The sequence below is a fragment of the Tricharina praecox genome, assembly GCF_024521635.1.
Source record: "Tricharina praecox strain CBS 144465 chromosome Unknown BZA05scaffold_19, whole genome shotgun sequence".
Lineage (NCBI taxonomy): Eukaryota > Fungi > Ascomycota > Pezizomycetes > Pezizales > Pyronemataceae > Tricharina > Tricharina praecox.
The window spans coordinates 156,807-170,205 of record NW_026250421.1 but is presented as its reverse complement, the minus strand read 5'-3'; the positions used below and the strand labels follow the sequence as shown (position 1 = coordinate 170,205).

Genomic DNA, 13,399 nt, shown 5'->3' with positions numbered 1-13,399 from the left:
GCTGGCTTCTGCGGCTTGCCACTCGATGTACTAAAAGCACAACAGAACCCCAATTCGATTGGCAGGGCCTGTCAACAGGGTATGTATCTACGACTTTGGCACGCATGACAACCAGGCTTTCATGAGGAAACGTGGGGGTTGACAACCATACCTAGCCACATCCAATGTGGCGCACCAGACCACCGCGCGACAGCTTCTGAGGATAGCCAAGTAGATAGAGTATGCCCCGCAGTTCACGCCTTCGAAATAGACAATCCTCCACCACCCAGTTCCTTCCGTAGTCGGCGACGGTTTATGTACAAAGTGGGATTTTTCTTTCTTTCTTCTCCTCGGGTCGCCAGCCCGCCCCCGCACATCTTCCTGTTCCTGCTGTATGCCCCGAAGCTGCGTTGTTGTTCGCTCCCAGCAGGCCACCGAAGCAGCGCGAGTCCGACAGTCCGACGAACGTCGCCCTTTGTCAAATGATGGAGAACCCAAAGGGCTGAGGAAAAAACACTAAAGTCACTCGACACAGGTGCCCACTCTATCTTTTCCTTAATTGGATGTATGCACCGCGAGCTATCTGCTGCTGTTGCTGCTCCTGCTGCTGCTGCTGTTCTCCTGTCACCTCCACACCTCCGTACTGTACCCATCCCATCCCACCCCGCGCTTCTCCCGCCTGCAAAGTGTTGTTCCAACTCTAGAACAGAAGCGAAACAAAGCAAGCAGCCCCGCCCCGCAAGCAGGTAGTGAGTAGCCTTGCGCGCTTGGCGCTCGCCGCCCTCGGAGACCATGGCTTCCCTCTCAGCACCTCCTCCGAACCTAAGCAATTGCACGCCGTACGCCGCAACCGATCCCGTCCTGGGCCACATCATCGTTTTCTACAGCTCGCTGTCCTCGTCGTCGTCGGCTCCGTCGCATCCATCCTCTCCATCGGTGTCCCACGGCAGGATCGAAGCCCACATCTTCAGCTGTGCGGGTTTCCAGAGTTACCCGAAGCTTGCGCTGTCACATTCGTCGCCGCTCTATGCCGCCGTCAACCACCTTCCGCTGCAGAAGCAGACCTCGGAGATACATCGCGGATTCGCCATCGCCGTGCTGAAGTACTTCTCGGAGCTATCGAAGGCTGTCAAGGAAACACTGCTGAGGAGCCAGGGCAATGGTGCTACGCCGGGGGAGGCGCAGGCGGTAGCCTTCGATGAAATGCATGCGGGGGACCTGGCGGCACGACTTAAGGAGGTGGAGACGGAGAGTCTGGCGACCGATCTGATGTGCGCGCTGGCCGAGCGGTTCGTCGGCGCTGTGGATCTGGACATTGTTGTGCGGTCGTCAGAAAGCAACCTTGCGGTCGATCCAGATTTGGTTCCCGAGGACGTCGAGAAGATTCTGAGCGGCTTCGGTGAACCGACGTACCTACCGTTTTCGAAGCTGAAGCGCGCGGCGAGTAGACCGGCGTCAACGATTATACGACCTAAGTCCCTCAAGGATACAGCCGAAGCTCTAGAGCGAGAGCTGGAGGAGCTGCGGCACACGGAGGAGAACTATGTTGCGAAATTGCGAGAGCTATTGGAAGATATTGCCAAACCTCTAAAGCAACGGCGACCTTCATCGAGGAAGGGCGAGGGATCAACTCTGTCGCCAAAGGATTTGGATACTCTGTTTCCGCCATGTTTAGAGACCATAATCGAAGTCAATGCACGGTTTCTGCAAGGCATTAGGACCGGCGGAATCGAGGACGTGAGCAAATGCTGCCTGGAAAGCTTTCCTTCTTTCAAGAAACCCTATGAAGAGTACATGCAGGCCAGCGCGGAGTTCCCGCAACTGCTTGCAAAGCTCACGAAGCAGAAAGACTCGTCTGTCTCAAAGAGGATTCAGCAAACCGGAGAGCAGAAACTGCGTTCATTGATCATCGAGCCTGTCCAGAGACTCCCGAGGTATTCGCTTTTGATAGACAATATGCTCAACCTCCTACCAAGTGATCATTCTTCGCTGGGGCCACTCAACGACGCCCGTGGAATAATAACGGAGATATGTTCCCTTCAATCATCGGAAACGACCGAACGGACGACGACCGTTAAACGGCTTCAGTCGTTCATCGCTTCGTGGCCGCTCCATCTACAACCGGCTGGACGTTTGATTACAGCAATAGATTACCTGGATATTATGCCTCCTTACAACGACAACACATCCGAAGCAGCATCCTCGTTATTACTGCTATTCCCAGACTGCGTGGTATTTCTCCGGCGGCCAAGTTCGAAATCCGTGCTTGCTAGGGGAGTCATGGCGGAAGTGGATCGACCAGGTGGCGGTGTTGCTACAAATGCCGGAAGCGGGGCTAGGAGGGATGGCGGCGGGCATGACCTGCAGTTCATCGGCTGGGTTGACATCGCTGACGTCAAGCCGGCCGGAAGCGATGTTGGCACCGTTCTGTGGATGACTTTGGCAAGTAACCTGAAGGACGGTTGGGATATCAGAGCAGGCGGTACGAGTCTGCGCAAAATGCGGCTATTGAATCAATACGAAGGGCGTGCCCATAAAGTGGAGGAGGAATTTGCGAAGGCGAGACTGGAGAAACGGATGGGGCGCAAGACGAAGGGCGTTATCGGATTGCGAGAAACCAAGTGCGATGGACTGACTCTCTGGAGCTGTGTCTGGGGAAGTCAAGCCGGGTATTCGCAAATGAAACAGAAAGGTTCGACGGTTGTCTATCTGGACATCGGGACCACGGGCTCCACGGCCAGTCGATCTCAGTTGGTGGGTGATGTGGGTAAGAATGGTGTCGACATCGTCTTCAGCCTTGAGGAATCGAAAGCGAAGCAGCTAAGACTTGAATGCCGAAGTTGGAACGAATATGCCTCCACCGATACCGTTTCCTACGAAGAACTCCTTCCGGCGTTTACAATGAGGTTATCTTCATTACTGCGCCTTCACACCTCACCTCAACATCCCCCATTGACTTCTGCGCTCCTCTCCGCGAACAGAAAGCTTTTGCGCGCCCTCGGCGTGCCATTTGAGGGTGAAGGAAGATTCAGCAAGCTGCGACCACCTAGTCCAGTGAAACTCATCAACTCCATCTTAAACACGCCTGGAAGCCCGAACAAACAGAGGGTGGGTTTGATGGAACGAACTCAAAGTCAGATGCTACCTCCCAAAGAACTGCGGCCTATAAGCATGTTCCAACGCGGCACAACCGTTATCGGCTTCGCCGGAGAGGGCGAGGCATCGGATGGAGAGGGCCGTCATAGAATCACTATGGCTATTGAAAGTCCACTAAGAAAGCTCGAGGATACGTTTGAGGCACTCGTCAACACTATGCGGATGATAGGAAGCTCGGGTGTAGATCTCGGACCGCTCTACGAGATTCACAAAGTGGACCACGAGGCGGTTGATTTTCTTTTGGGCCAACTGGTGGCGGATCCCCGGAGTTGTCGCCTTGAGAAAGACATTGGCATCGATGTCGTCTTTGTCGCCTTTGCGAAATTCCTGAGCTCTCCTTGGAGGGATGAAATGGGCCCTGTCATTAGTGAAGCTGCTTTGGCGGAGCTACGGGACAAAAGCGGCACACTTTATCCAGGAGATTTCGAGGACTTCTTTAGGATTTTCGTCCTCGATTGGACCCCTCAGAACAAGAGGGCTTTCCGAACCATCATTGTGCTGCTGAAGGAGATGCAAGAGAAGGTTGAGGCGGAGGATGACAAGGGCATGTTGACGAAAGCTTTCACGGAGTTGCTGGTGGGAGAGGAGGTCAATGCTTTGGATTACATGGGTCTGGTTGATATGTTGGTTGGAGACATGGATACCCTGTTTAGTGGTCAGTACTTGTCTTTCATACGGATATACTTTGTAAAGTATCTGACGGTGTATTCTACAGAGGCACCGCCACCGCGGCTTGAGAACGGTGCAGTCAAAAGGGCTAAATCGGTCAACGTTGTGCCCAATCCCTCTTCGCTCCGGAAACGGTTGGGCCTCAGTCATTCCTCATCGGTGCGTGAGGGCTCTAGACTCGATATGTCGAGGCCCCATTCCGTGTGGCGGACTTTGAGCAAGAAGGACAACAAAACCCGAATGGAACGCTCCAAATCAATTGACTATGGCCGTGCCGGGGTAATCCCACCACCTCTCCGTCCCAGCTCCAGAGACCGCCCAATAGTGTTGGGATCCGGCGGTGGGTATGGCGGCATGGGCGGACCCAATGGACCCATAACTCCCACTCAGACCGCCCCGAGGCCAATGTCAACAATCCTCGCATCACCCATCCATCTAGTCCCACCTGGAGAACCTGCACAGAATTCTCGCCGCAAGAGAAGGAGTAGTCTTGGGGACCTGACAAACCACCCAGATTACCGTCAACTGCATCCTGCACCCACACTCACTCCACCAATTAAGAGCAACTCGGAGTTAAATCTCGATGTCTACCATGATGGACCTAAGCCCCTGCCACTACCACCACCACCGCCACCACCGCCGCCGCTAGAACTGCAGCGATCTACCCCGAGCCCCCGAGAGCAATCCCGCCTGGGCTCATCACACAGCCACCAGAGCGACGAAAACTCTCCACCGTCGACATTATCGGGGCGGCAAAATGCCCGCAAGTCGTTTGGTGCGGCTTCGGCGGTGCCGGTACCCCAGAGACTGAAGATGCAGAGTACGCAGAAGGTATATACTTCCATCGTACATATTGACTATACATAACTGACTAATTCCGCACAGCTCCGTGAGCGCCTCAACACCGAAAAACAAGCCCTTAGCACTGCAACAGTCGACTCAAACCTGCAGCGGGAAATTGATCTGATAGGCGCAGAACTGAGCTCCGCTATGAACTTGAGCTCACGTACCCGCACACCCACACAGGCACAAACAGCTGACGCCGCCAAATACCGGGACCTTTCCGCCCGTCTTGCCGCTCTCGAGGCGCGCATCACGTCCTCCCCTGCAGCACCCTTCCCCATACTCAACTCACCCAGCCTAGCTGATGTCGAAAGATTAAAAGCGCTGCTGGCACGCAAGGAAAAGGAACTCGCTGGCGCAGATAAGCTGCTGAATGACTGTGTCGCCGAGAACGACGTGCTGTTTGAACGTTTTAACGAGGAGCTCGTGAAGATGTCCAACGGCTTCAAGCTGGGCAAGGGTGAAGCCGAAGTACTGGAGATGCTGCGGCAGTTACGAGAGGAGCAGGGAAGACTCAAGAGGGAGAATATGTATGTTCCCGGTTTCCTGTCGTTTTATTTATGGGGCAAATGGTGGACTAATTGATGCGTAAAGGCTCCTGAGAAGAGAAAATGTATCGCTGAAAGCAGCACCACCGCCGCTTCTGCCGCCACCATTACAGCCGCAGCTACATCACCCACCGCAGAAACAACCGCACCACGGACACCAGTACGGCATGAGTTTTTAGAAAAAATTCGGGTCGGAGCCGGTATCTAGGAAAGATGGGGGGAGGGGGAAGGGGTTATAAGTTAGTTGTTGGGTACCTTGTTTTGTGCGGGTACGGAGTAGGAGCGGTCTGTCTGTAGGAGCGGCCCATAGGCATTGTCAAAGCGGGTATCCCCCGACTATCCCCATCATCTCAATCCCCTTTTGCCTAAATGACAGTTAATAAATCAACATGACAATCTGTCCCGCCCATGATTGACTAGACCAATAACCAATGAAATTTGAATCATCTTGAAGTGACTTTTATAATAGCTTACCAGAGCGAACGATAGGACATTTGATCTAATTCGTTATACGATCTTCCTGATACCTGGTGCTACACAAAAATGCGGATTATGAGTCCTGATTTCGAGCGGGCAGAAGTGGGTGTCTAGATTATCCCACCAAATCTCACTCGATAAGAAGATGATGTGCAAACCGGCCTCTTTTTTGCTACAACTCAACGCTATAAAATGCCAGGGCAGAAGAAAGAGAAAGAAGACAATCCAAGGTATAGTCCACGCAGCTTTCAAACCGTCCTCCGATCCGTCATGACCCTTACGATGGAACCCGTGCCTGCCACATCCACGACCTATTCCCTCAGTCAGTCAGTCAATCCGGTTTTCACATGATGCCCCGGTGCTCCATACCTTCTCATGCCAGCTCAACAAAACACTCATCCCGCCTCCATCACCCCTACTTGGCGCAACGCCGTACTCTCTACCACCCCCTCCCTGGCCACTAACAGAGGAGACGCCAGTAGCGTGCACGGAAACGCCGGGCGTAGCAGTGTTGGAGGCGTTGTGGCGGGCCATGCCCTTGTAGAGATACCTAATGCCGACTCGGTCAGTCCGCAGTCTCGCGAGCTTGCATACGTGCTGTGGCTCACTTCATGAGAACGTCGAGCAGCTCCGTCCCCGCGGGAGAGCTGTAGATGCGCGTCAAGATTGGCGTCATCTCGGCCTGCTTTATGGAGGAGAGGATCTCGAGGATGGTTGAAAGGTGGAGCTCCTGTGACGCGATAGGGTCAATCACCACCGAGCTATGGGTGGGGGGTGGATGCTGCTTCTACCTTCCCCTGGTCATCCCCTCCGTACGGAACATTCTCCAACGCACTTTGGAGCGCAGCCTCCTGGTCCCCGCGCTGCAGCAGTTGTCGGCACTGCGTTGCGAGAGCTTGGATGTCGCCTATGGCGACCGGATCGAACTGCGGGGTGAGGAGCTCGGCGGGGAAGGCATTCTCTGGGTCGAGAGCGTCGACATCGATTAGACGGTAGTTGACTTGGGCCATTGTGATGGAGGTTGTGTGATTGAGCCGGAGAAGGAAATGCGACAGTTGCTGATGAGACGAGTTGCTGGAGACGGCTGTCTGGACCGGAAGTTGAGCTTGTATGTAGGTGACGGGTACCTGTACGTTCTTGGCGAGACACTACGTTAGCAAGCTACACTTTACGGGATCGAGAAATGAACAGAAGCGAAGCGCGTCCCCTCAAAGGCGCGTCCCCGCACGACAACCCTCCACACCCCCACCACTCGACAAAAACACCATGGCCGAAGCTACCACCCTCACCGACCCTACCGATTGGAAAGGCACCTCCCTCCAGGCACTAGAACACCTCGATGCGGCGCTTCGGTGCGAGGTCTGCAAGGAATTCTACAACGCGCCTATGATCACACACTGCTGCCACACATTTTGCTCGCTATGTATCCGGCGGGCATTCCATCGCGACGGAAAGTGTCCTATATGTCGAGCCCAGAGCCAGGAGTTCAACCTGAGGAAGAATACGACTGTACAGGATGCGCTGGATGCGTTTGTGGGATGTAGGCAACATCTGCTAGAGCTTGCTACGAAGGCGAAGGTGCCGGAGAGGGCAGTGGAACAGGAAGTGGAGGCGGAAGATGGAGATATCGAGATGAGTTCGCAGAGATCACGGAGGTCGCAGCGAAATCGGCCGCCACCTCAGCCCCAACATCCAAAAAGAACAGTGGTCGAATGCAGCGAGGATGATGACGATGCCTATAGAGATAGCCCGTCTCCTCCACCAGGCATATCCCCTCTCATTTAGTCGGCGGGAACTGAATGCTAACACCTGTCTACCAGACGACGGCTTAGTCCCCTGCCCGATCTGCCAGAAACGCATGAAAGAAGCCTCGATAAACGCCCACCTAGACCAATCCCACTTTTCCGACGATAAGAAGCGATCTACACCCCCATTGACATCATCACAGCCACTGGCTCCAGCCAATCGTCCAGCCCGCACCACGTACACATCCCCCCTCTTCTACCCTTAAAAGTCATAGACTCACCAGCCCTAGCAATACCCGCTCCGCTACCGCCGTTCCAGAAGATATCGAGCCTCTCCCGAAACTCACCTATAATTTTCTTTCCGAAAAGAAGCTGCGGCAGAAGCTACGTGAACTCGGTATTCCAGATCACGGGAGTCGAAAATTGCTCCAGGAGCGACATACTGAGTGGACCAGTATCTACAACGCCAACCGTGACGCAACGCCGCTGTCTCGAAAGAGTAAGAAGGAGCTGTTGAAGGGACTGGCTACTTGGGAGACGGCACATACCAGGCCGGCGAACGATAAATCCAAGGCGCCGGATTGGTCGGCGAAGGAATGGGCAAAGACGCATGATGAGGACTTTCTATCGTTGATAGAGCAGGCAAGAGAGAATGTAAAGAGGCAGAAGGTGGAGAAGGGAGAGGAGAAGGGAGAGGAGAAGGAAAAGGGAGAAACCGGCGGCGGTGAAGATGATAAACCATCACCGGTGAAACCCATGGAGAAACCCCCGTCGCCAGAACCCTTCGGCTGGACAAATACTGGAGACTCGTCTTCCCAAGTCGGTCGGTACGCAGTACACCAGGTAGCAGTGTCCAGCTCAGGATCATTTCCTCAACACTCACCACAGTTTCCCGCCGGGTCGTTTCCTCAACGCTCGCCACAATTTCCCGCCGGATCATATTCTCAACGCTCGCCACAGTTTCCCGCCGGATCGTCAATCGTCAATCGATACCCAGCATCGCAACCGCCAGCAGTAGACTTAACCGGCCCCATACAACCAATGCTACGTCCGCAGGACCCCGAGTCGACAGCACAGCAGGACCACCCCTATCTCCATTCCGCATTCCCAGTTTATGGGCAACCGCCGTCAGTTGAGACTGGGCGTTTGCCTCCGCCCCTACCATCGCCGCTATCGTCGAGTCAGCCGACGGAAGGGAAGCGGAAATATTCTAGCATTGAAGAGTCTACGCTAACGGGGACGACGTGAGGGGCTGTATTTACCTAGCGTTGCATCTTCTGAACTGCAATCATTTTTTAATAGTTATTTCTTTCGTACGTTCCAGAGTAACATCGTTCTTTCGTGTACTTGGGCGTTCTATTTTTTTCTGGTGTATAATATAGCAAGTAGACAAGCATTGCTGGGAAGGAAGGAAAATCACTTGGGTGGGCTGAGGCCGGGGCATTCTTTTTGGATGAATATGAATTACGATATTCTAATTGCCTGGAATTACGAAGCGTGCACCGATAAGTTCTCCTCCTTTTCCTCCTCGTTCCCTAGCTTCATACTTTCCAATGAATCCGACAACTGTCTGTCAATCACCTCGTCCTGCTTCGGCTCTCTGACAGCAGGAATCTCCTCTAACTCCTTTCTAACCTTCTCCGCCCTCTCCGCATCCTTCACCTCGTTCATCATAGCCTCCAACTCATCCTCAACAACCTCCTCATCAATAACCACACCTCCCTCAGTAATAGCCCTATTGACCTCCTCCACCGTATCCGTCTCCTCCCGTAATTTATCTAGAACCATATCCACGCCCTCAACCCCGCCAATCTCCTTATTCAGGCCCTTGAGCACCTTCGAGCTGCGATCAAGAATCGTCACTAGCTCGATATTGTCCGCAGCAGTCTGAATGCTGGCCATCACCTCCTCGACTTGCCCACGGGCACGCAGTTGCGTAGTCAACACCCCCTCCGCCGTCTTCCGACTCTTCAGCGCGGCCAGGGCGACAGGGCGGTTTTTATTCGCCACGGCGGCCTGCGCCCGGGCGGTGCACGCGGCGATGTCGGTGCTCAGCTGCACGATCCGTGTGCTCAGCGAGTGCAGCAGCGACTTGAGGTGTGCGATTGTCGTGTCGGTTTCTGTTATTATCGCGGGCTCGCCAGGGGCGAGGAATTTTACTGTGGCGCCGCTGTAGGCGCATACTCGGTTGTCGCGGGAGAGGTGGCGGAGGAGGACCTTCAGGTCGGTTGCGGATAGCGTGGGTGCATGTTCGGACGCGAAGAGGTCGGCGGTGAAAATCCGGTCGGTGAGCGAGCTGTGCCCGGCGAACGTGCTCGTGATCTGTTTGGCGGCTTCTTCGACGTTCTTAACGATCACGAACCGGCCGTGAACCATCCCGCGAGTATCCACCGGCTGCCCGCGGATCCCCGCTTTCGTCAACCCCCAGTTCAGCACGGCGCCGGTATAGCTCCACGCGTAGATGCTCTCCTGCCGCGCTAGGAATGTATCCAGATTCCATAGCTCCTTGTTGTGTAAAGCCTCAGCGATAACGACACCCAGCGCCAGAGGCCGGCCACATTCTCGTGTTTGCAGAGACGATACGAGGTCGTCGCTGGTGGTCAGCACCAGCTTGTTGGAATCTGGACCTTTGCCCGCGGCGAGGGCGGCGGAGAGGATCGTTTTCCACGCGGTCACGTTGGCATGGTAGCCGTTGAGGTTCGTGGTCTTGAGGTTGCGGAAGTCGGAGTACAAGCTTGGAAGACGCGCCCTGTAGCGTGTTAGCACATATCTTATCTACACCCATTTGTGAGGGGGACGCACTTGCGGAATTGCTCGTGCTCGAGAATGAAGGCGAGAAGCTCCGACATGGCCGGCAAACTTTGGGGATCCGCGTCGGTAAAGTAGAGAACTTCGTTCGAGTAGAAAGCCCCGTTGGAGTAGAGAGCTTCGTTCGAGTGGAAAGCTGGTGTTGTTATCTACGCGTTTCCTGGTTGCTCCAGCTTCATGTATATCCAAGCTAGTGTTTGTTTTGCACGTGGTCCACTCGGCTGCAAGTCGCGACTCATGGAGTTGGAGTCATCGCTGACATAGGGTACATAGAAGCTCTATTTTTATCGTTGGACTCCGAGTGGAGTATTTGCCTGTTATGTACTTATCTGATGATCTCACCTCTATCCGCCATATTATCTCAGGTGGATTGATGAATGGACACTCCCTAGAGAAGTTGTCCAGTGGAGCGGCGCGGACGGAATGGTAGATACGATGAACGAGGTGCACGTAAATTCCTTGCCTTTGCGAATATAACTACAGAATATCGCTCTTCCATCCTCCTCTCCTCTCCGAAGTCTGGACCTAAGCGTTCTCATCTAGTGTAGGAAAATTATACACAACACATGATTCCTCTCGAAGCCAACGGACAACCATTCAATCCAGGAACGCCCAAACGCCATGCTAAGCATCCACTTCCCAACGTTACAAAAAACAACATTAGTGATTACGCCCCAGTACAAACCCGCCTCCCTTAGCTCTCGACAAACTTATCATCCTCCGCGACCCTCGAGTCCTCCACACCACTGGGGGACATGACGATGCTCTTGCGTTTGCTCCCGAGCTCGAGGCATTCATCGTCGTCGTCGTCATCATCTACCAGATTCCCCACATTTCGCCCAGACAAGGGTGTGTATCCCGTCCGTGCCTTCAGCGAGTCCGCAAACCCCTTGATTACATCGAATCTAGTGTCCTCGTAGCGCGGCAGCGCATCGTCCAGACAATGCCGTGCGCGTGTGGTTTTCCCAGCGGCGACCCACTCGTTAGCTGCGAGCATCTTCCACATGGCCGCTTTTCGCTTCCTACTGCCAAGGGCTTGTGATCCACGCCCCTGCCGCATCACGTAGCAATCGCCGACGCGCTCGGTGACAAGGGCATGGCCGATCGGACCGAGGGAGCTGGAGTCACGAGCACGCATCGCCCATTTGGCAGCTTCGTCGACTGCGCCGCCGCCGCGGAGGCGGAGGAGCTCCACCGAGACGAGGAGGCAGCGGAGTGCGGAGTAGGTTGCTGAACAGCGGGCGACGTAGGAGTAACAGGCAAGGTCGATCATCGGTTCTATCGTTTCTTGTCGGACCTTGTGCGAGAGGGGTGTGCCGGTTAGGATCATGCTTACTGCGGTCATTTCCTGTCGACTGTTAGTCTCCGTACGATAGTGATGCAGATAGGATCCTCACATGAGCAGCCGCGTGATGTTTCCACGCTTTGTCATTTGTAAAATCTGTCCGCAAGAGGTCATAGACGCTGTGTGCTAGCTTCCAGTCCCTAAGCATGAATGCGAAGTCCGCCAACTTTCGCATCTGAGCCTCGGGCGTGGAGGGAGGGTAGGATGCCGACACGGGATCGTAGTTACTTGAAGATGAGGTCGAACTTCGTGTGGAAGTACTGCCGAAATACCGCTTGGACATGGACAGAAACCTTCCGCTAAGTCCTCGCCGCCTGGATGCGACCTGGTCGTTCCATGTTGCAATGCACCGCTCCATGAACGGCACTACGCTCATTTGTGTCATCTCTCGTACCATCGTCTGGATTCCTGATGCGTCCGTCTCGGGGAGGCATAACGGTGGGGTGTCCTCGGCATCTGGAAGCGAGTGTTAGCCAATGCAGTGATGTGTCGAGCCCGAAGATCCCCACCTTTCGCACGGATGCTCGCAAGCTCCTCAGCCGCCGAGCGCCATTGACTTGTCGGCACCATGACCGCATCGTCGTCTGTGACCGCAGTTTTCCCTCCCGACCTAAGGCGTAACAGGTGACAGCTCAAGCCAAAGTGTTTCTTCATCTGGTCGAATAACGTTGTAGATCTAAGCGCACCCGCAAGTTAGCCATGCACGGATCTGCGTTTTGAGTGGATGCAACCGACTTCTGAATGTCGTCCCTATCTTCATCGTGGACCAGAACGTAGTATCTCAAGTAGTCATTGTTTACATATTGCGGCATGTTCACATCGTTTCCGGAGGCGTAGAGGTTGCGCAGAGTCTCGATGGGCGATTGGTTTCGTGAAGATATTGCAATGACACATGCTACTGGATGTGAAAACGTTTCGTGGGGCGATACCGGCATTGCCGAGAGTAGCCTGCGGAGGAAATGGAGATAGAACAGGTGATCTGACGGCGGAGAAGCAGCAGCACCAGCACCGCCTCCTCCTCCTCCACCATTACCGCTGCCACCACCATTTGCAACGGGGGAGGACGCTTCCAGAAGATCCTCTTCGTTCCGTTCCAGGTGTAGATTGGCCAGCTCTTCAACTTCATCTATATTACCTCCCACGAAAACCTTCTGCGACCCTGCTCCCCCAGCGGAACCCTTCTCCCCCGCCGACGCAGTGCCCCGTCCATTCGCCCAGGCGGATATTCCTGTCTCCCAATTCTCACCCGACGCAGCCATCTCCCGTAATCCCACGAACCTCACTCCGAAGTCATCAAAGCTATTGCTGCTGCCCACCGAGTCCCTGACCGTTAGCCGTCCCTGTAGGTCGTCGCCGTAGGGCCGTAGCATCTCGTGGAAGCTCGCAAATCCTTTTTCGCGTGCGAGCTCGTCGGTGTCGGCGGAGACATGCACGGCGATGTGCGGAACAAACGCGCGGTAGATAAGGGATCGCGCATCGTACTGATCCGCCGATCTTCGGCCTCCCGACAATCCATCCTTCAGGGGGGAGGCGGAGAAGAGCGAGCTGAGCGACGATGTGGAGCTCGTGGAACGGAGGGTCGATGTACGAATCTGTGCGGAGCGGCTCCGGGTCGTTCCTGGAGTTCCCGGACGCGAGTCAGGGTTCGCAGTGGCTGACGACGCCATCGAAGACTCCCGGGAGTGAGTGTGAAGTGGTGGGATGGATTGGTGCAAGCTTGGTTGTTGACGCTGGGCGGGGCGGGGGAGCTCGAAAGTATCGCGGAAATGTGTGGGTAGGAAGTGGAGATGACGTTCTCAGATTTCTCTACCCTGTAGCCAAGCCATGCC

General features: G+C 54.7%; 5 protein-coding genes across 5 annotated transcripts; 2 read left to right on the top strand and 3 right to left on the bottom strand.

Annotated features, from left to right (window-relative positions):
- The first annotated feature begins 690 nt into the window (after nucleotides 1–690).
- Nucleotides 691–5,602, top strand: BZA05DRAFT_93298 (uncharacterized protein). Its single transcript, XM_051488810.1, has 3 exons — nucleotides 691–4,635; nucleotides 4,690–5,177; nucleotides 5,242–5,602. The coding sequence occupies exons 1-3, from the start codon at nucleotides 772–774 to the stop codon at nucleotides 5,372–5,374; spliced, it is 4,485 nt and encodes a 1,494-aa protein (XP_051337709.1). The 5' UTR covers nucleotides 691–771; the 3' UTR covers nucleotides 5,375–5,602.
- A 192-nt stretch (nucleotides 5,603–5,794) lies between these two features.
- BZA05DRAFT_93252 (actin-related protein 2/3 complex subunit 5) lies at nucleotides 5,795–6,810 on the bottom strand. Its single transcript, XM_051488808.1, has 4 exons — nucleotides 6,464–6,810; nucleotides 6,281–6,402; nucleotides 6,042–6,222; nucleotides 5,795–5,983 (listed from the first exon to the last, which is right to left on the bottom strand). Exons 1-4 carry the CDS (start codon nucleotides 6,680–6,682, stop codon nucleotides 5,921–5,923), a joined length of 585 nt encoding a protein of 194 aa, XP_051337708.1. The 5' UTR covers nucleotides 6,683–6,810; the 3' UTR covers nucleotides 5,795–5,920.
- Nucleotides 6,801–8,880, top strand: BZA05DRAFT_93259 (uncharacterized protein). Its single transcript, XM_051488809.1, has 3 exons — nucleotides 6,801–7,437; nucleotides 7,493–7,655; nucleotides 7,708–8,880. The coding sequence occupies exons 1-3, from the start codon at nucleotides 6,939–6,941 to the stop codon at nucleotides 8,663–8,665; spliced, it is 1,620 nt and encodes a 539-aa protein (XP_051337707.1). The 5' UTR covers nucleotides 6,801–6,938; the 3' UTR covers nucleotides 8,666–8,880.
- Nucleotide 8,881: 1 nt separating this feature from the next.
- On the bottom strand, nucleotides 8,882–10,474 carry BZA05DRAFT_375979 (uncharacterized protein). Its single transcript, XM_051481804.1, has 2 exons — nucleotides 10,220–10,474; nucleotides 8,882–10,166 (listed from the first exon to the last, which is right to left on the bottom strand). The coding sequence occupies exons 1-2, from the start codon at nucleotides 10,264–10,266 to the stop codon at nucleotides 8,906–8,908; spliced, it is 1,308 nt and encodes a 435-aa protein (XP_051337706.1). The 5' UTR covers nucleotides 10,267–10,474; the 3' UTR covers nucleotides 8,882–8,905.
- A 198-nt stretch (nucleotides 10,475–10,672) lies between these two features.
- BZA05DRAFT_437507 (ER-golgi trafficking TRAPP I complex 85 kDa subunit-domain-containing protein) lies at nucleotides 10,673–13,359 on the bottom strand. Its single transcript, XM_051486452.1, has 4 exons — nucleotides 12,306–13,359; nucleotides 12,080–12,246; nucleotides 11,623–12,026; nucleotides 10,673–11,573 (listed from the first exon to the last, which is right to left on the bottom strand). Exons 1-4 carry the CDS (start codon nucleotides 13,235–13,237, stop codon nucleotides 10,920–10,922), a joined length of 2,157 nt encoding a protein of 718 aa, XP_051337705.1. The 5' UTR covers nucleotides 13,238–13,359; the 3' UTR covers nucleotides 10,673–10,919.
- Nucleotides 13,360–13,399: the final 40 nt, after the last annotated feature.